The sequence below is a fragment of the Puma concolor genome, chromosome F2, assembly GCF_028749965.1.
Source record: "Puma concolor isolate L17-30 chromosome F2, mPumCon1.1.hap2, whole genome shotgun sequence".
Taxonomy (NCBI): domain Eukaryota; kingdom Metazoa; phylum Chordata; class Mammalia; order Carnivora; family Felidae; genus Puma; species Puma concolor.
In genome coordinates, this window is record NC_141684.1 from 40054650 (window position 1) to 40081769 (window position 27120).

General features: G+C 48.3%; 2 protein-coding genes across 3 annotated transcripts in view; one reads left to right on the forward strand and one right to left on the reverse strand.

Moving 5' to 3' along the window:
* Nucleotides 1-11439, forward strand: part of TSPYL5 (TSPY like 5) — a 55603-nt gene extending 44164 nt beyond the window's left edge. For both annotated transcript variants that reach the window (XM_086695259.1, XM_086695265.1), the window contains exon 2: nucleotides 10033-11439. The gene's annotated coding sequence lies outside the window, so the exon portion shown is untranslated. The remainder of the gene's footprint in view (nucleotides 1-10032) is intronic.
* The window catches only part of CPQ (carboxypeptidase Q), a 517628-nt gene continuing 498276 nt past the window's right edge, over nucleotides 7769-27120 (reverse strand). Inside the window, exon 8 of the mRNA XM_086695254.1 lies at nucleotides 7769-7840. Within this exon, the coding sequence (XP_086551380.1) occupies nucleotides 7776-7840 (65 nt within the window). The 3' untranslated portion in view covers nucleotides 7769-7775. The remainder of the gene's footprint in view (nucleotides 7841-27120) is intronic.

Consider the following 27120-nt stretch of genomic DNA (forward strand, 5'->3'; position numbering starts at 1 on the left):
ATCTATTCATATTGGCATTCGCTCATTCAACAACTATTTATTGCATAATCCTGTGTCCTAGACTCTTTGCTATGCTCTGGAGACCCATGATGCTTAAGAGAGAGTCTCTTCCCTGGGGGCTTATAATCTAGTGGAGGAGACAGACCAGAAACAGGAAGTATAACCTGAGGATGCATCCCACCTCTACTGTGCATCCCACAGTAGAGGTGATGTGGGAGTGCAGAGGAAGGGCCCCAACCCTGGCATCAAATCTGCTCCACCTCATGACAAAGTTCATGCGTGAGCTGTGTGAGCTATGTTCTGGAAAAAAGGACAGGCTCAGGACTGACAAAATGTGAGCTGCAGGCAGAGGCCACAAACAGACCAGAGAACTGGAGGACAAGCCCCCCACTGACCTCCTGGAGGCCATCGACTGGCTCTAAGCTCAGCTCCTGGAATCTGGTGGGTCTATTCCAAGCCTCCCGTGGGACCTACAGAGAGGGAGCATCTCTTACGGGCATGGATGTAAAATAAAACATCTCAACTATGCCTTGGTTTTGGCTCCAAAGATGACTTCTGTGTGGCCGAATCTTTTTCTTCATGCATTTTATTATATATATATATATATATATATAGTCCATGCTCTAAAACATTAAAAAATAAGAAGCTAAAATAAATTTCCAGAGTTCAAAATGGCAGACTGTGATCAGAGCCAATGTCCTTTTCCTTCCAATGTTGGCTTGTCTGCAAAGTGATTTCATACATACTTGGTGAAGCTATGCTGCCCCCACCCCCGTCTTTTCCTTCTTCCACCTCCCCCAGTTCCCACCCATTGAGGTTGTCATCAACTTCAGCTGTGGTCAAAGGCTAAGACCTGGGCTGAAGTCTACCCTGGACACCCTTTGGGGCTTGGCTGAGGGACTTAATTTCATCCCTATTTGGAAGGACTCAAGATGACATTTTTGTCAGTGATGGTATAGAACTCTCTCCTTCCTTACCCAACTGGTTGTCTAGCCTGAGTCAGGAACTGACTTTTCCCTGGAGTAATAACACAGTGTGGGCCATCAGCCACGGCCAAGTACAATCTGGGTGTCAGGTTCATCAGCACCAGTTGGTGAGAGCTCCTGGAGGGCAGGAACCAGACCCTCTTTCCCCATTTTCCAGCACCTAGCCAGCTCTCTGGCATCTGGAAGGGGCTCAGTAGTGTTTGGAGAATTCACCCTGGGTATTACCCAGGCAGACAACAGCCCTCAGGTTCACCTTATGATGAGGGGGATTCTTTTACAGCTAAAGAATAAAGATGATAGTGGTAATAAAAGAGGCTAATACCATTTATTGAGCCCTAATGCTTTGTCAGGACAAGCAGTTTACAGGCATTGGAACTCAGAACCTCTGGTGTAAATATCATCGCCCTCATTCTACAGACGAATAAATGGAATCTCAGCCTTGGGGAATCTTGCGACAGCTTGCTTGATGGGGCTTGGACCTAGGATGATCAATTTTGGACTTTGACTCTTATCCATGACATCTTGTTTTGCTACCTGAGCTAAGACTACTGGAAAGCAGTATCCCTCCTACTGCAGAGCATCCCAGCTTCCATGGGACAAAACTGAAGTCCCTTTTATCTGGGCTATACCCCCAACTCTCTCCCCATCAAGGCATGGGAAGCACAAGCCAGGCTTTACTCAGTGGGAGTTTGGGTTTGGGTGACCAAGCAGCAGAGAGATAAATGCCATCCAAATTCCCACTTAAAATAAGCAAAACAGCCCCAGGGCTCACATGACCAAAACCAAGGGCTGAGGGATTTGGTAGGTCTGTTTATTTCAGTCTGTATTTGACCTTGCACCACACTCACCAAGCAACTCCCAGTGAATGCAGAAACCTTTCCCCGCCTCGGGAACATCTCCATACAAAACAGAAACACTGCACAGATGAGAAAAATTAAGACGTACTCTCCGGCCCGCCTTGCCGTATTATTTAAAACAATTACTGTATGATTTTGCTTTCACATAGCCATGGAAACCCTGCTGAAAGGATTTAATACAATTTATTGTGTGAAGCTTAAGAAGAAATCTGTTTCTCCAGTGCAGGAAAACAAAGCCTGCCAATTCCTCCCCCACCTCCCTACAAGGTGTGATGGATGCAAATTGCCGGCCGTGGGTGACCTCACACAGCAGGCGCCTGAGCTTTCTGGGAAAGCGTTCTGGAGAGCCCGGACCTGCTTCCTTTAGATGTATCAGAAAACAAAGCCAGTGCCAGAGGAATGCTAATCTCCTTTGATGTGCCCAGAGTTGATTTACCATTTCGGAAAGGGAAGCACAGTTCTGGGCGGCAGGACCACAAGGTTTTGCAGTGCACACAACAGAGAAATTTCCCCTGCCAGGTGACCCTGGGAACCTCTCCATTCACAGGTATTTCAGGCCTCGGTGATGGGATCCGAGAGGGAGTGGAGCCGGACACGCGGGTCTGGGGACAGGGTGGGCTCGCTTCGGCGCTTGATACCTACGACCTAGTTTTGCAGCCCTTGTGGACCCTGGTTGCATATGACAAACCTGGCTGTGTTTTAGGGGCTTGGAGACGGACTGAGGCTCTAAGTCCCGGGTCTTTCTGATTACATTAGAAACCTTGAAGCTGAAGGAGGCCTGGTATTTTTTATTTTATTTTTATTTTTAAGTATTTTTTTAATTTTTAAAATATCTTTAATTATTTGTATTTATTTTTTGATTTCTTAAAATATAACTTATTGTCAAGTTAGCTAACGTGCAGTGTGCTCTGGGCTTCCGGAGGAGATTCCCATGATTCATCGCTTACATACAACACCCAGTGCTCATCCTGGTATTTTTTACAAGGGCACCAGGTGATTGGAATGCGCGGCCAGGGTTTCCAACCACTGCCCCAGGGCTTGGGCTTCCTTAGGCCTAATTCTTTATGCTGGCTTTCTGGTTCCCAGTAAGAGGCATCGTGCCTGATGATCTGTAAGCCTGAAAGGCCTGCTTTATTATTTTTTTAGTGTTTACTTATTTTTGAGAGAGAGAGAGAGTGAGCAGGGGAGGGGCAGAAAGAGAGGGAGAGAGAGAATCCTAAGCCGGCTCCATGCGGTCAGCACAGAGCCTGACGTGGGGCTGGAACCCAGGAGCCTGAGCAGAAGTAGGGCGCTTAACCAACTGAGCCACCCAGGTGCCCCACTCAACTCTTGTCTCTGCAGTTCAGTTCTTTATCCCTAGTTTCAGTGAGTGGTGGGGAGAACGTCAAATTGCGGCTCGATTGGGGGAAACTGGGTGAAGGGCTCTCCTGTACTATTTTTGCAACTTCCTGTGTATCCACAATAATTTCAAAACAAATGGTTGAACAAAGTTGCAGCTAACGGCTTGGGTTCAAATTCTGGATTTGTTTCTTAATAGGAGGTTTGGGACTTAGGGAAATAGCGTACCCTCTTGGGCTTTTTCCTGTGGAAGATGAGGATAATTATATCTATTTATTACACAGTCAAAGGAGATCATAAAAGCATAAAGCCTGGGTGTTGGCTGGAGTCTTAAGGGCTAGATGAGATTGTTCCAACCCTCAACCTACAGATCGTGGACTGACTACTTTCTCAAGCCAACTTACAGCCTTGTGGTCACCTCAGACTGTGACCTCTTGCTGCCACCAAATTAGTCAGCTTGGACACTGTCTCAACACAAATGTGTTCAACCCAAATGTGCAACTCAGCCACTTCTCTTGCCAAACAAACCTCTCATGGAGGCAGTTCTGAGTGTAGGGGACTTCACTGGAGGTTTGTGAAATGAAAGAAATTACATCGACGTTTCAGAAATGACTCACGACACAGCGTCATACAATCCCGCTTCTGAAGGTTTTTGGCCACCGCCATATTGGTTGGTCCTCACCTCTTCTGCTCTCGTCGTCCCTCCTGTCTTTTTCCTTTGCCCCCAGTTTCTGTGCCTTTCTAATGTGGAACATTTAGCCATCTTGTTGATTTCTTTAGCTCTCATCTTTTCTCCAGAGATCTTATTAAAATATTTTCCTGACACGTCCAGCCTCTCCAAAGCTACACAGAGCATCGGGAGGTCAACAAAAAGTCAGCCCCCAACTCTAACCCGTTGTGATGGCAACAGCAGGACTGTGCTTTCAGCTCAAGCTCACAGTCCGCAGCCCCCCTGCCTCCACCCTGTCTGACCCACAGTGGCCTGACGAGAAGGCCTCTCTGAGAATCATCTCTTTAGTCAGGCAGAGTTCACCAGCCTCCACGCCATGCTGCCAAGAAATGCTGTTTATGCTTTCATTAGAACAGACTTCCCCTCTGCTTGCATGCTGGGTCCTCCCGTCCCCCTACCCCTTGCACAAGCTGGTGAGGTCTTCAAAGACAGGAGACACGTCTTTTCCATCACATGGTATAGTCCTGGTGCACAGAAGGCATTTGGTAAATGTTTGCTCAAAGTAGCAATGAATGAATAATGGTTCACCAAACAACAGCGCTGAGTTTGCTAGGGTTATTTATTTTAATATCATGCAAAACACAGAGTGGACATTATCTCCTGTTTCTGAGTCTTTTGTGATTGGTTAACCAACAAGTTAGGACTAAAGTAGCTGCAGCGTAAGAGCCAGTGAGAGGGAAGCCATGGCGGTTGCATTCTCGGGGGGTTTATGCTCGACTGTAAAAATAATGCTGCGTCATGTTGTTGGAGCCGTTCTGTAGAGCTTATCAAGTGCTTTGTTTAATTTAAAAGTATCCTAGCAAGGATGAAGAAGGATAGCACACTTTACAATCCCTTGTCGGTAATTACCAGTCAACCCGTGATCAGACAGGATTAAAATTCAGATCTTTAGGACTTCCGACTCTGCTCTCACATACCTTGCCTGGGGATAATCCATTTCTGGAGAGAACAGCTAAATACTTCTAGTGGGCAGGGATGTGTCTGTCTCTTAGCAGCAGAAGGCAGAGCTCAGTTCCCAGCAGCTCCGTTGTCCTTCTTCCTCTGGCCTGTATCATATTTGGACTTCTTAGCTTCCAGGTCAACACAGGTCCCGGGGATGGAGGTGAGCATCGGGTGGCTGCGGAGATACCTGTCAAACCTCAATGCCTAGGTTTATTCAGTGACGCTGGATTGAGACAGCATGACGTGTACTCATCTGTGCTTCATAGCAACTCAGTCCATGCACATTTACTGAGTACCTTCTATGTGCAGGCACTTTTGTAGGTGCTGCAGATTCTCAGGTGAACAGGAGAGTCGCAGTCCCTATCCTGACCGTCTAGTGGAGAAGATGGACATTTAACAAATAAAGGATCATAAACGTGCACGGTGCTGTGAAGGAAGTACTGTGTGAGTCAAGGGAGTAATAGGAAGTAGTGGTGAAAGCTGAGGACAGGGTCACAGCGCGGTTGTGCAACTGTGGTCTTTGTGAATGGCGTCCCTTGAGGTGGGGTATTGTACAAACCGTCTGGTCAGTATGGCAGTGGGCCTGAGAGGGAGGCGGTAACATGTAAACTGAAAAGGATGGAAAGGATTTTCCAGGTGAAGAAAGGAGGACTGGCACGTGCAAAGGCCCTGAGACTGAAAGGAGCTATGCATGGCCAAAGGATGGAAGGAAAAGTAGTGTGACTAAAGCAGAGAGTGAGAGGGCAGTGTGGTGGGCCCTGAGCCTGGGGAGGAAAGAGGAGCCAGGTCAGGCGAGGCCTCAAAGGCCTCGGAGAGGAGTCTGAACATTATTCTGGCTGCAGCGGGGGAATGTTTTGAAGCTGGGAATGGTATGATCTCTGTCAATTTGGTCTCCACTGGGGGATAAATCGCGGTGGGGACAGCAAGACCGGAGGTGCAGATAGCACCCAGGTGTAGACGGCCCTGCCAGATTCAGTTTGCACGATACACCTTGACCTCCTTTTCCTTCTCATGCTTACAATTGTGACAGCCTTTGCAATTTTCAAAGCATTTTTAATTTGATCCTAGGAGGTGAGGTGGGTATGATCACCCCACTCCATACTTGAGGTAACTGAGGTTTAGAAGGGAAAAAGTGGCTTTCCCAAGATCCAACAGCCAGTGACTCCTGGCACTCGTTCTCCAGTCAAATCAAGGAACCTGACTAATCCCCATTCTATCATATTATGCAATGCCCAAGCTAAATTATATAATTACTTACTTTTTTAAACCCTAAGACGTAATCTGAAATTTCCGAGTCATGATTACCAAGCAGAAAAAGAAAGAAAAATACCCAGGAAAGACTGACGTTTTCCCTAGGAACAGCCAAGGTCACCCAAATTTCAGACGAATTGGGTTAAGAGCACTATATTTCATCGGCGTCACAGTGGCTCTCTCTTCTCATCTTTATTTACCCGAGTGTGGCCTACTGAAAAGGATCCAGTGTGCTCCAAGTCTCAGAAGATGTCTTTTTGCTCATTAATCACCAGAGGTTAAGACATAAACAAATCAACATTATTTAGAGCGAATGAGGCAAGCATTCGTTTCAAAGACTTTTGTTTCCTCTGGGAACAGGAGCTACCTGAGCCATAGCCACAAAAATATGTGTTTTCTTTCCCTTTTAAGGAAATGCCACCTCATTGCCAAACCTTAAGCACAACATCCCAAGTAGAAGGAGAGGTTTCAAGTATAGCAGGGAGGAAACTCAGATTCAAAAACCCCACAGTTCTCTTCCACTGGGGACTCCATCTGAAACTGTCTGTGGATAGTGTTTAATGTTCTGCAAATCTCCTATTGAACAGGGATTCTTGTTACAATTACAGTACAGTGTTTTCCCCAAGATCCCTCCTTGTCTAGGAGCCAACCGCTCAAACCTTGAACAGGTCGTTCCCAGACTGAATTTCCAATGCCCTCATTAAGGAGCAGGCATGAGGAGGAAATCATGTTTATCCTGCCCTCGTCCTTGACCCTGGGGCACACCAGATAAGTCATGAGTTTGGGGATTGAGGATTATAGCATGCAGTTGGCCCTCTTCACTTTTTTCTGGCTAGAGTTTTGTCAGAATTAATTCACTTGGATTTGTTATTTTGCTGGAATCTCTATGGAAATTACTAATCCAGAACATTATAAGCACAGTCCCATGAAGGCATAAAACTTAAAAGGAAAAAAAGCAGAAGGGGGGCGCATCTGGGTGGCTCAGTCAGTTAAGTATCCGACCTCGGCTCAGGTCACGGTCTCGCAGCTTGTGAGTTCAAGCCCCGCATCGGGCTCTGTGCTGACAGCTCAGAGCCTGGAGCCTGCTTCGGATTCTGTGTCTCCCTCTCTCTCTGCCCCACCCCCACTTGTGCCGTCTCTCTCTCTGTCTCAAAAATAAATAAAAACATTGAAAAAACACTTAGATGTGGACAAATAGGGCCCTGTGGGAAATGGAAAATGGAACACCTGAAAAGGGGAGTTTTTCAGCAAGTTGGGGTGGGGGTAGGGGTGGCAGGGACTAGAACCCAAAGCTGCCATGATCCCAAGGCATGTTCAGTGGAAAGTTTGGGTTTGCAAGGATGCCAAAGCCTACCAAACACACCCTCCTTGGCGTGGCTTTTCTGTAAACACCACCCTACCCCTTTTTCTGAGGGCACCCATTCAGAAGGAGAAGGTGGCAGCAGCTTTTGTGTGGCTGCGTCTAATGAGGTTCATGTCATTGTTGTATCTCAGTTCTGGGGAGGAAGGTCAGCGGGGAGAGCTGGCTGGGCTTGTCATATAGAAGCAGCATTGGAAACAATTGCATGCAGGCTCCCCAGATCTCCACCCCTGCTGTCCCCACCTCCCCCAGTACACATTCCCCGCCCCCCCCCCCCCCCCCCCCCCCCCCGGTGGCATTTGGTCCTACCTTTAGCACGTACCACACCCGCTGCTGATAATCTGTGCACAACTCTGTATCCTGTAGGGTTCTGTGACTGCAGGTGACAGAAAGTGACTCTGATTAGTTGGGGAGAGGAATTTTCTCGGGAGGTCGATCAGGCACACGTAGAATCAACAGCGCTGTTTCAATAGTTTAGGAAACAGACAGGAGGCGAGACTCAGCAATGGGGGAAAGCGTCTATTTATGAGCTTAGTCCTGCCTGGCCCCTGTGACACTGGACCACTGGGGGAGGTGCTGGGGGAAAGGAGCTTCTAGTTTCTCTATTCTGGGGTGCAGGTGCATGGATTTACCATCTTGCTAAATCAAAGCCAGGAGTAAATCAGGGTGCTGAGCGAGGGGTGGAGGAAAACAGGGTTCACTGTACTTTTTCAATCTCTCCCAAGGGTCTGTGAACCATTCCAGGCAAAGGACAGGGTGATATATTTCTCCTCTTTGTATCCCGCAGGGTAGAGTCCCCTGTTTAATGCAAATATCCTCAAACAGGGCAGACCTGAGGGGCCTCAGACAGGAAGCTTGGGTTGGCCTATTGTTGCAGGTTCAATTCTGGGAAGGGAGAGGCTCTCTGAGGGGGCGGGGGGCGGCGAGAGGTGTCCACACGCTCCTCCTTCTGGGTGGCTGCTGACTGTGAACACTCCTTCTGCAGGAGCTTAGAAAACTGGGGTCAGAGGCCTCCAGGGAACCTGGGAAGAGTCTCTCCTTAGTCCCTGGTGGTTGCCAATCCCTGCTATTCAGACAAATCTCCAGGAGCAAGCGGAAGGCCTGAGTGTGGCCGAGAACCTAAAGAGAGACAGAACGCCTGCTTTGCCCCTCCCTATGGATCCCCTGTTATCCTCATGGCAAATGATGGCTTCCTGCGTGCCCTCTCCTCTCCCCTCCCTAGGCTAGGACTCCAGGGCTGCATAGATTCATTTCTGAAGCAACTAGAAAAAACACAGCACCTTATAACTATTGGAGGTTGAGTTACAATTTTAACCCCAGCTGAGACTTACATTTTAATGAGAAAAGCATGAGCTCTGTGATGTTGGGGAAGCCACGTCATCCCCCTGGGCTCCTGTTTCCTCTTTTCCAAGGCGGGGGGGGGGGGGGGGGGGGGGGGGGGGGGGGGGGGCCGGGGCAGAGGGGTGAGTTCTAAGCGTCTCAGTTCTCAACAGCCCACCATATTAAATGAGCAGCCCCACTGCTTAGCTAGGACACGTATGAGCCTCATTTATTTGGGGCTGAGCTCAGAATCTAGAGGCACGGTTGGTCTCCTAGGTGACTGCCTTGCAACCTCACGGCAATCTCTTTCCTGTGCCTGTTTTCTCCTGTAAAGGGCTCTGGTAAGAGATTCCAGAGACGCTGCAGAGCAGGGAGAAGCCAGGATTTTAATATACATGCGGTGACATTTAGGGCCATGTCAGCATCTCCAGGCCGAGCTGGCACAGACTTACAGCTCACAAGATGATGCCTTTGGCTCATACCTTGCTTAAAAACAAAACAGAAATCCACTAGGAACACAAAATATTCTTTAGCAGAAAAGGAGGGACGCTTGGGACAAGTCAGGTGTCGGGTGGGCTGGAAGGCAGAGAGATTCCTGCTAACACTCGTCTTTCGGGGGTCACAGGGTACGACCCCTCAAGGTCCTGACATAAAGGAAAAGGTTTAACTTTGTATAATGTAGCCCTCCCCAAACTTCTTTGAACATGAAATATTTTCTTTTCGTGGACTACTCATCAATTGCTGGCAACTTTGCATGATCTGTCTGCACATACGCTTTTGTACAGGGAACTTCCCATGCGCACTGACCCCAGGGCCTCTCCAGCCTCTCCATATGTTTGGGACATGCAGACAGCTTGTAAAGGAATGACACAGTCCGTAAGGTTGGTGAATTCCCTTTGAGCACTAACCGTGGATCAGACATTGTTTGAGTATCAGATAAATTTGTAAAAAATACATGGTTTCTTTCCTCAAGGAGCTGGTAGTCTGGTCGGAAGGGGACACGTGAAGAATGGCATCACCTTGCCTTCAGTATTGCTATGCATGGAATTGTGTCCCCTGTTCTGGACTGAATGTTTGTGTCCTTCCCCCTCAAATTCATACGTTGAAATCCCACCTGCCAATGTGACGGTATTAGGAGGCGGGGCCTTTGGGAGGTGAGTAGAATTAGATGGGGTCGTGAGGATGGAGCCCTAGTGAATGAGATTAGTGCCCTTGTAAGAGTCCCTGGCTTCTTTCCACTCTCTGCAGGGTGGGGACACAACCCGGAAGAGGGCCCTCCCAGAACTCCCCCCTCGGATGACGTCGTGGTCTTATACTCCCAGCCTCAGGAGCCGTAAGAAGACAAACGTCTGTTGTTTATAAGCTGCCCAGTCTGGGCACTTCGTTACAGCAGCCCCGACTGACAAAGACACCCCAAACTCATATGTTGAAGCCCTGACTGCAATGTGACTGCTTTTGGAGATAGAACCTATAAGCAGGTAACTGAGACGAAATGAAGGCCGGGCCCTATTTTGATAAGAACCGTTGCCTCACAAAAGAAGGAAAAGAGGGATTGCTCTCTCTGCACAGGCCGAGGAAAGGCCAGATGAGGACACAGGGACAAGGCAGGCACTGGCAAATCAGGAAGAAAGATCCCACCAACAAACTGAGCTCTGCTGGAACCTTGATCTTGGCCTTTGCAGCCTCCAGAGTTTTGATAAAAGAAATTTCTGTTGTTTAAGCCACCTAGTCTATGGTATTTTTAAATAGCCCAAACTGCATGTGTGGGCATGAGCAGAGGATCCGAAGTCAAAAGCGGGCTCCAGAAGTGTCAGGAACCATAGCCAGGGGGAACCGTGGCTATTCGTGCACTGTGCTATCCTTACCTGTGGAGCTTATCATGGGCTCTCTGCGGACTTTGGGAAGCCAAGTCACGAGTCTGCGTCCCAGCCTCCTCATCTGATAGGTACAGTCGGCTTTAATGTTCTGTAATTATTTGGCCCTTGTATTCATTTCCTAGGATTGCCATTAACAAATTACCACAAACTTGGTGACTTAAGACAACAGAAGTTTATTGTCTCATGGTTCTGGAAATCAAGGGGCCACAGGCCATGCTGCCTCTGAGCCTCTGGGTAGAATCCTTTCTCGCGTTTCCTGGCACCTGGTGGTTGTAGGCAGTCCTTGGAGTTCCTTGGCTTATAGCTGCATCACCCCAACCTCTTCAAGTGGCTTTGTTCTCTGTGTGTGTATCCATGGGTCTTCAAATCTCCCTGTCCTTAGAAGGACTGCACTCATTGAATTTATGGCCATCCCTAATCCTGATGACCTTACCTAGATTATATCTGCAAAGACCCTATTTCCAAAGGCCAAAGGTCCCATTCGCAGTTCTGCCAGTTAGAACCTCAACGTATCTCTTTAGGTGACGCGATTCAATCCGCTACAGCCTTACCGTAGGTCGACACAATCAACCTGCCCAAGGCTTGTTGAATCACCTTGTAGACCGTGTCATAAGCCAAAAAAAATGGATCATAATTGGTTGTGTTCACAAACGACGTGAAAACTGGAAACATGACATTCAGCTCTTGACTGGTCTCCTGTTAACAGGTCTTACACTCTCCTACCTATTCTGTTCTGTGCTCTGAGAACAATGGCAATAAAATACAAATCTAATCATGCTGTGTCCTCGTCCAAAATTCTTTGTGGCTTCACCTTGCCTAAAGCATAAACACTACTCCATTGTGGAACATGCCAGCCCTTCATGATTCGGTCCCTGTCCAGTCCAGCTTGGGTTCCTGTCCAACTCATCAGAGCACTGGGATGTCAAAAGACACAGTCAGGTGGAGAGAAGACAATGGTCAACAGTTGGGCCTGCAGAGGATAAATGGGATGGGGGCCGCGATTGATGGAGGCTGCCCCAGAATGGGACAAAGAAGGACCCAGCGAGGGTTCTGTCAGAAGAATGATGAAAGTGACTAGTTGGTACCTAAGGTGTTATGAGGGATGAAAGGCTCGGCAGTGGCGTTAGTGTGGCAGGCATCCCACCATTGCCAAGTTTAGAATGTGGCTGGATTGGGGTGACAACTCTTGACATAGGACAACGACTTCACCACAGGCATTTGGAGAAGGAGGTGACTTGCCCCTCCCTCCTCCCGATGCTGGAAGGTGAGTGTCAGAGGGAGGGAGGCGTGGAAGCTGTCCTGACCCACCCCTGCCCTGGCCCCAAACCACAGTACCTATAGATCCAGTCAGTCAGCACTGGGGGGCTGGCAGGAGAGGAGCTTCGAAACAAATAGGAACTGGCACTCGTAAAAGAGCATCAAGTCCAACCACAGGAAACAAATAATGTAATGGCTAAAAGTGACAGAGCATGGTTGCTCACAGTCACTAAGGAAACAAAACTGTGTCATGTTTACGCCTGGCGAGTTAAGCCTCTTCGACAGTCTTTTTGATGGGGAAACCGAGGCAAAAAGACGTTAAGTAGATCTCATCTTCAGTTCTGAGGAAAATTAAATTGCGCATGGTTCTGGACATATTACCGAGGGCTCTGCAGATCTTAGCTCTTATTATTTCAAACGGAGAGGAAGACGTGTACAAAAACCCTGGCATCAAAAGGAGGCTCTGCTCAACCTCGTGTTGCCTCCGTTTTGGCAACTGTCAGCGTTGTGATCGTTGCTCTGCGTGTCTGCCTGCTTGACCCTGGGGACTGTGCCAGGCGCACCAGTGATGAATGAGCGAACGAATCGTGAATGAGTGAAGTTGATAAAGTGAATAGCCTTCCTATTTCAAACTGTAGGGGTTAAGCGGAGGCTTGGAGGGTAGGTGTAGCTAAAATCGTTAAGATGCTGAATAAAGGTGGTGATAAACCCAGGCTTTGGAGCATTTTCTTTGAGATGTGGGTTGTAATACACTTGGGTTTGTGAGAGAAGGTGGCAAAAATGGTCTGACACCTTTGGTGCAAGTTTGACTGGTGTTGCAGGGTATGGACAGGGGTTGTCTCTGGTTCCCAGGGGGCCCTGGGCAGCCTGGATTCGATGGTGACCAGTGACAACAGAATGCACAGCTCTCCGTTTGCTGTCTGTGTTCCTATGACAAGCAGGTGGGCATTAGATTTGGTCTTTTCAAGAGATGAACGTTACACAGAAGAACGTGTTCCACGTGAGCCAGTTCTGCTGCGACAATAAAAAACAACCAGCGGGAACCCAGCTTTGCCGGGCAAAATCCTAACTGAAAAGGCAGTGCTGGCCCTATTCGCTGAAATTCAGCAAAGCTCTGTGCTTACGTAGAGTTTTAGAGGGACGTTCTCTCGATCCCAGAAGAAGCCGTTATTCCCAAGCAGTTACTCTTGGAAGAGTAACTGCCGTTCTGCGAGAGCCTGTTTCCCGGGCTTTGCCAAATAAAGGGGAAAGGTGAGCTGTTGTGCGCCTGGCACTTCCGAGTCTGACACACAGTTGCTCGATGACAATGTGGGTACGATGGGATTGAATCTAGGGTCCCAAGGGAGAGAGTAGCTCGCTTGTCCACGGTGCAGCTTGTGGGAGCTCACTGGGCCAGGTCCTTAAATGGCTAAACAAGCAGTGGTGGATTGAGACCACGACCGTGCCGAGCTGAGAGAGTGCAGCCCATGCCACAGGAGATGCAGTCCACGCGCCTCAAGCTCAGCTTGGTTTCAGCGGATGTTAACCATCAATTCTGTCTTAAGGTGAAGGCTTCCTCCAGCCATCTCCTCTCTGGCCCTTTGATTTTGAAAGAGCCGAGTGCATTTCTGTAACGCCTCTGCTGTGCCAGGTTTGGTGGTCGTTGTTAGACAGGACGCGGTTCCCATGCTTGCTGGGTGTGCTTGCTAGTGTGGGACACAGATCCGTGAGCAAAAACAGGGCAATAGAGGATGCGCAGAGAAGTGTGGCTGTTTTCATCGCCATCATCCAGGGTGGCGATCCTTGGCCACTCAGAATGCTGACAGCTTCACTGCAGCAATGCTCCCTCCGTCCCACCTTAACAGATGCTCTGTGGCCACGCTGCTGTGGAGGGCACCATAAAAACCACTGCACGGTAGCCGAAATCGTTTCACGTATCTCATTCGGACCACTGCTTTGTTTACTCTGGTAACCCCAACAACCCTTGACTCCATGAGGACGCAACTCACGGACCCGGCCAATTTTTCAGTGACACCAACATCTTGGTGTTCTCAGAAGCTTTCCTATCCAGCTTGGAGTCTGTGGGGACAGCCCGTTCCCCTTCCTCCCTCTCCCTCTGTGGTACTGCCTGGTGAAACCTCGGCCTTGGTCACTTCTCACTCTCCTCCTCCTCTGTGCCTGCACCAAATAGCTCAGCCTGGCAGGACAGGATTCAAGGCTAACCCAAGGCTTTTGGTCTGAGCGCTGCAAGGATGGAGTTGCCATTTTTGGAGACGAGAGAAAGACTCTGGAAGGAATAGGTCTTTGGGGGAGAAAGTCTGAGTCCAGCTCTGGATCTGTGAGGTTCGACATGGCCACTGAACAGCATGGATTTATGAATTTGCGGTTAAAGGAAGAGAGGTCCAGGCAGGAGATAGAAACTTGGAAGTCAGCAGCATATGGACAATATTTAAAACATGGAGATTGATTGAACTCATCCAGGGAGAGACTGTAGTTGAGAGAGGAGAAAAGGTCTGGTGACTGAAGCCTGGGACACAAACAGAATTCAGGGAGACGGTGAGGAAGCAGCAAACAAGGCAAAGAAGGAGTAGCTCGTGAGGGAAAGAAAGCCGGGGAGTGTGGTGTTCCGGAAGTCAGGTAAAGAGAGTGTGGAAGAGGGGGCATGATGATGGGGGTGGGGGGAGATACTATAGAGATACTATAGATACTATAGGGTCAGGCCAGGTGAGGGCTGAATAGGGGCTGAGTTAGAGACTTAGGTATCATCTGGAGACAGTTTCTGTGGGATGGTGGGACAGCGGTTATGACTGAGTGCATTCAGGAATAAATGAGAAGGGGGGAGTTGAAGACATCAGGAAGCTTTGAACTACCTTGCTGTAAAAGACAGAGTAGAGCAATGGGGCAGTAGACAAGGATGTGGGGTAAAGGGAGTTTTTTTATGGGAGAAATTCTATCTGTGTGCTAGTGGGAAAGTTCCAGGGAAGAGTTAAAAACGGACGATGCAGGAGGGAGGGAACAGCTGCTAGAAGGAGTGGCCTTGATGGACGAGAAGAGGCGCTCAGGAGGGGCAGTGTGGAGGGCAGCCACAGGAAGGCTCACTGGGCTGGGCGCAGGGAGGGGCAGGAGGTCTGCACCCCGTGTGGTGGGGACGTGCGCGGAGGGCAAGATGTGACCCTGCTTTCTGGATCGGGTCCCTGTTCTCAGTGGATGGGGAAGCCGTGAGTGAGGATAGAAAGAGGTGTTTGAGGAGGTGTGTGGAAGGTTCATCCGTGAGATGAACAGTATGAGTGTCCGGGGAAGTGACCCTGCCCTGGCCTCGGGAAGGTTCTGACAAAGTATCAAGGCCAGAGAAGGAGGGAGGAGGAGACCTGGAGGAGGGCAAGTGAAGCCTGCATCCCTGTCCCCCACTCCAGGTCTGGTTGTACTCCTAGGGGTGCAGGAGGGACACATGGCCCGAATCGAGAGCCCTCCGAGGGTGCCGTGCCCTGGGGACACGACCTTCAGGGAGAGCAGGGGCTGGTCGTTTGCTGCCCCCGCACGAATGCAGCAGCCACTTGCCTCTCCATCCATCACCCTCTTCCACACTCCACACTCTGTGCGGCTTCCTGAAACCACTGTCCATCAACTCGCCTGCCCTCCCACGGGAAGGGTCTTGTCCATCGTTCTGTTCCTGGCGCCCTGGGCACCGCCTGGTGCAGACTGGCCCAGTGGTTCTCAACCCGTTTATTCTCAGGACTCTTCCACACTCTTAAACATTGCTTTTTATGGGCTATGTCTTGTCAATACTTACCATCTTGAAAATTAAAGTACAACATTTTTAATACTGCCTTTAAAAAATGTATTAGTTCTTTAAAAAAATATAATGAACCCGGGGTACCTGGGTGGCTCTGTCGGTTAAGCATCTGACTCTTGGTTTCGGCTCAGGTCGTGATCTGACTCTTGGTTTTGGCTCAGGTCGTGATCTCATGGCTTTGTGAGTTCGAGCCCCACGTTGGACTCTGCACTGACAGTGGAGAGCCTGCTTGGGATTCTCTCTCCCTCTCTCTGGCCCTGCCCTGCTAATGCTGTCTCTGTCTCTCTCAAAAATGAATTAAAAAAAAATTAAAAAACAAATGAACCCATTGCATATTAACATAGAGAAGTTATTATTATGAAAACATGACTTGTATTTTCCCAAACCAAAAGCTAAACGTTAGTGAGGAGGATGTCCTTGTTTTACCGTTTTGCAAATCTCTTCCCATCTGACTTAATGAAAAGTGGAGGGGTTCCCATATCTGCTCAGGCCTTCAGTCTGCCATGTGTAGACTCTGAAACCTCCACAGGTTATTCATGAGAGAATGAATGTGAAGGAGATAAATGAGGTCTTGGTAGTATGCGGAAAATAGTTCGGACAACTTGCGTATCCCTGAAAAGGTCCTGGGGACCTTAGGTCCCACTCTGAACACTACTGCGAATATTTGCTGATTGACTGTCTGACCGACTGAATGAGTGAATGAACGAACAAATGAGTGAATGACTCTGTCAGTGCGACGTGCTGTCAGTTTTCTCCCTGGGCTTCCTGCCACCACCCGGGGCTCCCTTTCTAGTTCGCCTTCTGGATTGTTGCAGAGTCACCTGGCCATTGCACTGTCTGTCGCTTCAGGGTCAAGTGCAGTTCGATAGCATGGCACCTGTGGTCACCAGGGCCAGTCCCTGCCCACTTCTCAGGGCTCTTTTTATTCTCCCCACCCCAGCCTCCTGCCGTACATAACCACTTCTCCCTTAATTCATGCTGTTCCCACCGCCCAGAACATCTTTTCCTGTGTCCTCCTCTCTCCCCGCCCCCCCCCCCCCCCCCCCACTGTCTGGCAAGCTAATCCTATTAAAGATCACCTCTCTGAAGCCTTGCCTGACTACTTGCCACTGAAGCCACTGATAGACCAAGAGGCACTTAACCCAGACCTCACTACACAGAGCACTGAGACCTTCATAGTCATGGCCGATGACCTAAGTGGGTGCACACACCTTACCTGCCGTACGCCTTTCATCCTCACACGGGCTCTGGGAGTCAGCCACTGCAGTTGCCATGTGGCCACACTGGGATGGAAACCACATCCCTTTAGGTGGAGGCTCTGGAGTCAAGCAGCTCTGAACCGAATCCCGAGAAACCTAGTCTGAAATGCCCAGCTGTAACTTGCCTGGGCAAGTAACTTAATATTGCTAAGCCTTAGTACCTTCATCTGTGAAATGGGATGCTAACCGGACCTATCCCAAAGGGTTTGGTAAATCTTAAACACATTAGTACGTGACAATGGTTTAGTACAGACAGCCACTGGCACATAGTAAGTGCTCAGTAAGTACCAGTTCTTATTATTTATGGTCACGTGTTCCTGCATTTTTCCACACTCTAAGTGTAGGTAGATATTTATGCCACTTTCCTCTATTTGATGTTGAAGTCATGAAAGCAGGAACTATGTCCTGTAAATCTGTGTCTACCACACAAAACCCACCACCGTTCGTGGCACTTAGTAGATGCTGGATAAATATCCCATGAATGAAGGAATGAATGAGTGGCCACGCTACAGGCTAAATCAAGTCCCTGTTTACTGGACTCTGTCCTGGGTAACTTACGTCTGTCATGTAGGCTGAGCTGCACACTCAAGTCTGCATCTTGGGACGGGCCGGAGGAATTTCCCCAGACGTCCTTGCCTCAGGGAACCTGCAAGGAGGCGTAACTGGAGGGAGAATGTTTGGTGAAGGCAGACGCTGAAACTGTCTTTGAGGCGTGCGCTTAGAGAGCATACACAGGTTCAAATGCCAAAGCAAAGCCACGACACCCGCCGCGTGGCTTCCAGGGGCCGACCCTCTGGAAGTTGTGCTCCCAGCTGATGCAACCGCGCGTGTGCCCCTCTGTGGTGGACTCCCCTGACAGTGCTCTCCGACCGTGCTCTGTGGGAAGGAAGGCTGGGAGGTGGAGGCCCTGGCTGTCACATGGCTCTCACTTCTGAGCCTCTCTGAACTCCTCTTTTGGGGAATTGCTGGGCTGGGTCTGACCTGGAGGAGGGACAGCAGCGTTCTAGGCCCTCGGCTTGCTCACTGCCTGGCTTTGCATGCACGTTGTTGTCATTGTTGGGGGCAGTGTCACTGAGAGCCCATCTCTGCTCAGCAAGCAAACAGCCTCTAGTGTGGGGTCATGCTTCTCATGCTGGAAGGCTGTAAATCGTAACGGTCAAAGGCATGAGTCTTGGGGGGCAAACAACTAGATACAAGCCCCAGTTTACATCTTTCCCCTGCGTGAGATTTCATGTAATCCCCTCAACCTCAGCTTCCTCGTCTGTGAAACGTGGATAAAGACAGTTCCCTCCTAAGTGCAGGTGTGAGATTTAAGGGAATTAGGGCAGATAAAGCTCTAGGATGTTCCTCAGTACTTAGTAAATGCTCCAGAAATTCTACCTGTTATTAGGAGATAAGGCCACAGGATGAACCAGGTGTGTATATATATATATATATATATATATATATATATATTTTTTTTTTTTTTTTTTTTCCTGGAAAATCAGTTTTTCTCAGAGAGTTAGGGAGAAGTTTTGAATTTTGATTATCTCAACAGAGCAAGCACATGATATAAACATTTTATGAATTTTTAGATAGAATAGAACCTTTGGAGAAAATAAAATTGTGCTTTCAATGTTTGTTTTGCCCTTTCTGACGCTGGCTCCAGAGCCCCAGGCCTGGGGCCGGAAGAGAACCCTCTCCTGGTGTGGGGGTACATCAGGTCTACATAGCAGGCCCCCCTCCGGAGAGCTTTAACAAGCATAGTTCCGGACCTGATCTCACTCAGAGGGATTGCACCCAGGAAGGCTGTCCCCTTAGGCTAGGGCAAGGGGTGGGTTTGCCCTCTCTCTTGGGGACCCCTGAAGTGTCACAGATGAGTCAGCAACTGATCTGCCACCTGAAGCCAGAGCAGAGCTGATCTAACAGAGAAGATAGAGTGGGGCGGGTTTATTTATTTCTCTACTCTGAAGTCCTGCAATACCATGAAATCTTTGTATCCCCAGAACCCTTGCTCTAATCATTTCCTCTGCATTTGGACTCACTTCAGGGCTTTGCTCAGGATGTCTGGAAAGGTGGACGGGACCGTTAAGAATGTGGCAATTACCTCACCTGCCCCTTGGCTTTCAGCTTGCATTGGTGGTAAGGCCTGGATGTATGGTTTTAAGTGGCTCCTTCAGGGTAACTAGATACTGAAAGACAACTAAAACATACAGATGCAGGCTGGGTAGCTGCTCCATTACATGTCTCTGCAAGACTGTGCCGCGGCTCGTGGCTTTAATACATCGGGCACATGACTGCGTGAGGTCTCCACCTCCCTGGGTCATCGGAGGTCTATTTAAGGTCAATTACGACAAGTTCTGAACAAAGGATTAATAGAAATCTGACAAATCTGGTTGGGAAATGTACTTATTTTGTCAGATTTCTTGAGTAGTAGCGTTGCTCCGTTCAGGCTGAATGATGGCATGCAACGTGCCTCCTTACTCATCCTGACAGCTAACAAGATAAACCTGTCAGCATGTGATTTGCCAAATACGTTTCCGAGAAGTTCAGATAGAAGTTGCCGGTGGTGCACGCTTTGGAAAAGGGATGCGCATCGCATTCAAGGTGGTGACTGTAAAACAAATCTGTTTCTGCCTGCTGTGCCCAGACGATTGTCTCCAATGGCCAGGCCAGCCGTGCCCGTGCTTAGGTGGTGAACTCAGCATAAAGCATCGTGGTATTGGAGGACCACTGGCAGAGAGCTGAGAGCCCGGTCAGGGGTGCCCTGCGGGTACAGGCCAAAGGCACAGCTGATTTGCATTATTTGGGCACTTGCTTCGTCTATGGCTCGTGCACAGCCACAGGTGTGCCAGGAGCTGTGGCACGGCCAAACTGCCCGAAGGGGTAAAAAGTTCCCCGGGAGGACCTCATGGTCTCAGAAGGAAACTGATGGATGTCTGGGGCTGGCCACACAGCAGACGGGGGGTTCCAGTGTGGGATCCCTTGAGTTGCTCACCAGGGATTGGCTGGTCAGGGACCACCGCGTCAATCTCTCCGTTTCCCCCAGGGCCACACCGGCAAGACAGGGCAATTCTGGGTTAATGCGGCCTCTTGTCCTCACTTCCGTTCCTGTTGATGGGTGCCAATGGACAACAGGATGCTTCCAAGTTCAAGGCCCCGTGGATCTGAATTTGGAAGACATGCTTTCACAAGAGGGTCATGCCAGTGCCACAGAAGCCTCACGCTCCCCAACCATCTGGGTCAAGTTTACTTCTGGAACCAACTTGATCTGACCTGGTCAAGATGGTTGAGCCTCAGCCCACCGGCCATGGCTCTGGACTTAGTCTTGGAGCTGAAGGCCTGGTGTTAAGGAGTGATGACCAGAGGTATGTCGTTACGAATGGGCTGGGCCTACTGGTTCACCTTTTCCCCTTTAGGGCTGAATCCTGTCCCCAAGATCGAAGATGGGGCCCGACTCACTAAACTGTTCCATCTCCTCTCTGGGGTGGGAGGTGGTGGCTACTAGGTCTTTTCCTGCACAGGAGAGGAGTGGACCGATGGTCCAGTACCATAGAGTGCCCCTTCTGAGTGTCACCCACCACCTGAATTCATGCCATTTTGTTTTCTTGAGTCAGGGCCAGGGGCAGGTCACCATACCTTTGAACAGCATAATAGCTCTGCATTGAGTCCAGACAAGGGGCTAGGAACACTCTGAGCTATAGACCTATCTCACAACAATCCTATGACAAAGGTTATATTATTCCCATTCATTCAACAAAACCATAAATTCATGTTGTGCTGGATTCTATCCACAGGTAGGGAAGCCTTCAAAGCTCAGAGAGGCTAAATAATCTGCTGGCTGAAAGATCTAGTAAGTGGCCAAGCAAGTAAGAACTCAAGCAGTTGGACTCAGGCACCTGGTGCTGAATGACCCACTGTGTCTGATCACCTTCTATGCTGGGCCATAGGCAGGGCCATGTGGGCAGCCCCAGAGCCCTTTCAATGCTTATAACTCCCAGGCCTGCCGTCCTGCCCCCCTGGATTTAGCCGGAGTTACTCAGAGTTCCGAGGGTGGGGAAGGGGCTGGGGCCCCACACACCTCTTTGGCCTGGGTTATTTTCAGCCTCCTTTCCTAGACCACACTGGCCATACTTGATAGCGACCACAATTAGTTATTTTCAGTTAACACATTTTTTCTTAAAGTAGAATTTAATAAATATTTCTTTTTATGGAGGTAATTTTTATGGCTAATGGTTCTATCTTTTTATTTAAAACTTTTTTTTAACGTTTATTTATTTTTGAGACAGAGGGAGACAGAGCATGAACAGGGGAGGGTCAGAGAGAGGGAGACACAGAATCTGAAACAGGCTCCAGGCTCGGAGCTGTCAGCACAGAGCCCGACGTGGGGCTCGAACTCAGACCGTGAGATCATGACCTGAGCTGAAGTCAGCTGCTTAACCGACTGAGCCACCCAGGCGCCCCATAATGGTTCTATCTTTACAGTAGTGATATAAAATTTGCTTTGTAAGTAAATGGATTTAAGCTTTTTTTTTTTTTTTCTGCATATACACGATGGAATACTACTTGGCAATGAGAAAGAATGAAATATGGCTCTTTGTAGCAACGTGGATGGAACTGGAGAGTGTTATGCTAAGTGAAATAAGTCATACAGAGAAAGACAGATACCATATGTTTTCACTCATATGTGGATCCTGAGAAACTTAACAGAAGACCATGGGGGAGGGGAAGGGAAAAAAAAAGTTAGAGAGGGAGGGAGCCAAAACATAAGAGACTCTTAAAAACTGAGAATAAACTGAGGGCTGATGGGGGAGTGAGAGGGAGGGGAAAGTGGGTGATGGGCATGGAGGAGGGCACCCGTTGGGATGAGCACTGGGTGTTGTATGGAAACCAATTTGACAATAAATTTCATATTAAAAAAAAAAAAATAAATAAATAAATAAATAAATAAATAAATAGCATTTTGCCTTGGAAAAAAAATAAAATATTGTGGTAAAATACACATAACATAAAATGTACCATCTTAACTCTTTTTAAGTGTACAATTCAGTAGTGTTAAGTACATTCACATGTTCTGCTACCAATCTCCCAAACTCTATGAAAATCTTGCAAAATTGAAACTCTGTACCCATTAGACAGCTCCCCATGCCTCCTTCCCCGAATTTCCTGGCAGCCACCGTTCTGACTTCTTTCTCTATGGATTTGCCTACTCTGGGTGCCTTCTCTAAGTGAAACCAGACAGTATTTGTCCTGTGACTGGATTATTTCACTTAGCATAATGTCCTTAAGATTCAATGATGTAGGATGTTTCAGAATTTCCTTCAAGGCTGAATAATATTCCATTGTATGGACATACCACATTTTGTTTATCCATTCATTCGTGGATGTTAATGGACACTTGGGTTGTTTCCATCTTTTGCTCACTGTGAATAAGGTTCCTATAAACATGGATGCACAATTATCTTTTTGAGACCCTGCTTCATTTTTTTTTTTTTTTTTTTTTACATAGATACCTAGAAGTGGAATTGCGGATCATATGATATTCTATTTTTAATTCTTTTCAGAAACACCATATTGTTTTTCACGGGGGCTGTGCCATTTTGCATTCTCGCTGGCACAAAGGTCTAATTTTTCCACATAGTCCCCACATTTGTTATTTTATGCTTTTTGATGGTAGCTATCCTAATGAGTGTGAGGTGGTAACTCACTGTGGTTTTGATTTGCATTTCCCCAATGATTAGTGGTGCTGAGCAGGTTTTCGTATGCTTGTTGACGATTTGCATACCTTCTTTGGAAAAATGTCTATTCATCAAGGGGCCCATTTTTCAATAAGGTCATGAAGTTAATAAGTTTTTGAATCACAAATGCTTCTGGGAGAGGCAACAGACTTCATCAGTTTCACTGGTTCAACTGACAGAATTCATTAGTGTTTGCCTCAGAAGGAGGCTGTGCTAAGGACACTGAGAGCATATGGATTGGATGGTGTAGGTGGACAGGAAGATTATGGGGAAGTAGAGGTGGGTACGATGGCAGGGGGCACTGGGCAGAGAACGGTGCCCTGTGGGATCTAGGAGAGAAGCAACAAATGGGAAGCAGGAGGGAACCCAAAATAAATTTCACTGCTTTCTCAATTTTGTCAATCACTGATCAGGCTCTTGGGGATGCCCAGAGAGAAGTAGGGATGAGAGTCCTCTGGGTTATACATATATTCAGTCCCTTGTTAGATTTCAGGACAGACACAAAGAGGCCTCTAAAGAATGAGAATTTTCCTGATTCAGCTCCCACCACCACCTGGAGGCCCCATCTATGGATGTGTGGGTCATGTGACAGGAGGGGAGACTCAGAGCTGGGCTCCCAGATGAAGCATTCTGACTCTCTGGGTCTCTGTCAGGTAGTTTTCAAGAGGGCCATGTGGGAGTGTTGGAAATGTGTGGAGTGGTTTGAGATGGAGAATGCTACCTACTTGGGATGTGGGTCAGAATGCTAATGGGTGGGCAGTACGATTAAGAGCAAATTGTTGTGCCTGAGTCACAACAACGTCCCCAATGAGAAATGCTGCTCCATTCCTCGAAGGGACAGCAGATAGGGCAGAAAGGGCACAGTCTGCCCTGGTGACTGACAACCTGCATCGAAATCCCCACTGTGATGCTTTCTAGGCTGCTTTGTGCTCATTCCTTAACCTCTCTGAGCTGTGTGCTACAATCTTCCCCAGGCGAACATGGGCTTGGCTGCTGCTTTGAACAAGGCTGATGGTTCCCCATCATTTGGTAGTGAAGAGGTGACCCTCCAGCTGTGCCTGAATGCTGCTATCTTCTGCCGGGAAGCGGGGCTGGCCTGCCAGGCCTTGGACGTGCGTGTGTCGGTGAGTTGCTTCCCAGCCGCAGTGGTGGGAAGGGAGCTGGCAGCCAGAAGGGCCACGTCAACAAAAGCAGGCAGTGCCCACCCACTTGTGTAGCATTCTGGCATCAGTTCCCTTGGCAGTGGCTTCCCTTTGCCCTGGAACAACCCTGCCTGGGTCGGATCAGCTGGTAATCACAGCCCTTTACCACCGCCCCCCCACAGACGAAGCTCTGTTTCCAGTGGGGCCAAGGCCCTGCGGATTCCACCTGTGCCTTTCCGGCTCAAAGAGAAGCTTTTGGTGCTTTTGTTTGATGAGCTGCTGGCAGCACCCCTGGTGGCACTCAATTACAGCCCAGCTCAGCCGAACTGAATTCGTTATGAAACGAATATGAAACGTTATGAAACGAATACCCGCTGAGCCCTGGACGCCCGAGCTCCGAGGCTGTTCAGATTTCACAACATCACTCTTGAAAAAAGCTCCTGTCTTACGCGGATCCTGTCACTCCCCTGTGTCATTGCATTCTTGCCTCCAGTTATGATTTTTGGAGAATACTTCCTCACACCTTCCCCCACCTCCCAGCCACCTGTATGTTCTCCCCACACAGCAGCACACGCAGCCTCATACCTCGGGGGTAAGAACGCAGACAGGAGCTGCAGCTTGGGACAATGTGTGTCACGGGGTGCTGGCTGTACCCAGGATTTTAGTGGCGGGACGTTTGTGTCTTTCTTCCTATGTAAAGGCCCATTTATCTACATTTCAGGCACCTGTGAATAAAGTTCTGTGATCTTGTTCATCTTACGGAGGCTCAGTTGAGTCAGGTTCAACTCTCCAGGGTGTTGGGGTAACCCCCTCTCTCTTTGCAGACACAGAAGAGGAGGCTGTGCCCTCCGAGGATATTGTCACTTGGTGGCTGTGCTCTCTACTCATTGGAAATACGTTGCAAGTTCGCTACAAATAGAAATCCCAAATTTTGGGAAAGGTGCATCGTTTTGTGACACTGATAAAAACATTGTTGGAGAATTGCTGGAATCCCATACAAAGCTATTGACAAATGTTGTTTGGTAGGGTCAGCTCAGTTAACGATGAAAGAAGGGAAACTTAGCAAGAGGAGGTTATGGAAGGTGGTTTAAAACGTAGAATATTAAAGGATAAAAAAGGCCTTTGGGGAAAATGACGATGACCTCAAATGTCTATGCAATGCTTTGCAAAAGCTCCATTATGATTGTGCTATAATTCAGAGGAGAATGCTTTTGTGCTGTGCTGTCACGTTGGGCACCTCTGACTGCCAGACTCACGTGCTCCTGGCCTCACCTTGACTGCAGCCAGGGCTTCAGGATGGAGCTTTCACATTGATGGCTCCCATCCCTGCCTTACTTCCTGGGCTTCTCTGATGCCGTAGACCCAGTGTTGATCTTCCAATAGACACAAGTAGCCCAGAGCGCTGGGAGCAACCCAGGAACAACCCACAAGCCAAGTGGAGCAAGGAGCTGACAGAGAAGTAGTCCTCACGGTCGGGCCCGGAGCCACTCTGAGATGCCTTCTCTGCCATCCTCAGAAGGTTGCCGAGGTCGGTGAGATTATGTCCCAGTTGCCCTCGGCAGTGACTTTGACAATGCACCCTATATTGCATCCCTACCCTGCCTTTCTCTTTGCGGTCGCTCAGCCATGCTTCCCTGATGTTTCCCTGAAACAGGGAGCAGCACAGGGGTCCTTGACTCTGTCTCTGCCTGGGGGGGGGGGGGGACTCAAGTCGCCAGCGTGTAATTTGTCAGAAAGAATATATCCAACCCTCCTTTCAGTCTGGGTTCCAAGAATTAGCTCAAAATTTTAGTTATAACCTATATAGTGTTAAATACAAGAGAAAATAAAATTTTATACCTTTTGGCTTAACTTTTCAGATACAACTCTAATCGATTCTTTTCTTGCTATTCATTTCGTAACACTTGTTTATGATCTAAGTGGATTCACTTTAAGTGGCCTTTTCCCATCAGATAATGAGAACCTTATATATATATTTCCCCCCAGAAAACTGTAACTGATCTTTCCCCCACTTATGTTGTATGTCTTTTTCCCTTTATCAAATATTCTTCTAAAACATAACATTTGACCATATGGCAGTTACCACCATTTATATACTCAATCCACTAGCACTATATTTTGAAGTTATTTCCATTTTTTACACTATCATAAACAAAGGTGAGGAGAATAATCTCAATGTATGAACCCTGGGCAGTTTTCAACTCCTGTGCCTCAGTTTCCTTATCTGTCATAGGGGGACAAGAACAGCACCTACCTCAGAGAGCCGTCCTGAGGATTAAATGGATTATGACTTGTAAAGTGCTCAGAACAGTGCCTTCCCCACACTCAGTGATCTATGAAGGTTAGTGATGGTGATAAAGGTGATGACTGTTACTCTAGTGAAGGCCATGGTCTGCCCAGGTATTCAGTCCAATCAATTCCCGAGACTTGTGAATTCTGACTGTTCACTTGGTTTAATTACTCCACCCTGTTGCTACCACACCCGGGTCACTCTCCCCTCTGCCTGGTGCCCTGTCCTCAAGTGGTCTCCTTGCTTTGAGTTTGCTCCTTCCAATCCATTCTGACTCCCACGGTCAAAGTGCTCTTTCCCAAAGACAAAACTCTGAAGAGGTGAACCAATTTATATTCCTTCTAGCACTGTGTGAGAGTACCTATTTCCCAAACCTTCACTAACCTTGTCTATAATTATTGAAGAAACATTTTTTGAAAAATGGTATCATTTTATATTTCATTTCCTTGCCATGGTTGAACTTTAAAAAACACATGCTTGCCATTTTTATTACTCCCATTCTATGATGCCTGTTCATGTCATTTGTTCTAAAAGGCCTTTGATATTATGACACAGTAAATGCTATCTGTGTTCAGAGGCTCAATTTTGGAGCCTGGCAACATTTGCCCTGGCCAGCCTTGGCTCTGGGCCTGGGGTCATACAGAAAAGCCCCGTTTATAGTTGCTTCTGATGGTATAGTGTCACGTGCCCATCTGTTTTAACTTGGCCCAGCCCATGAGTGCCGGAGAACAGGACCCCTTGAAGCACACGATAATCGTTTACTCAAAGTGGCCTGTTCCTCGGCCCTGGATCACTTTTACATCAAGCTCCTTCTGGATGGCCATTTTTAGCTCAGATGACCACACCGTTTTGAAGCCTGCTGCTTTGGGGGGCTAAATATAATTTCTCTGGGAAAGGGGCCAACCGTGGCAGCTTATTTCCGTTTGGCCTGTGTCTTGAGGCAAGACTGAATATGAGAGGAAATGTGGAGCCAGCATGAAGAAATAGCGTGGCAGTAACCATCACTGCGCACAGACCTTCCG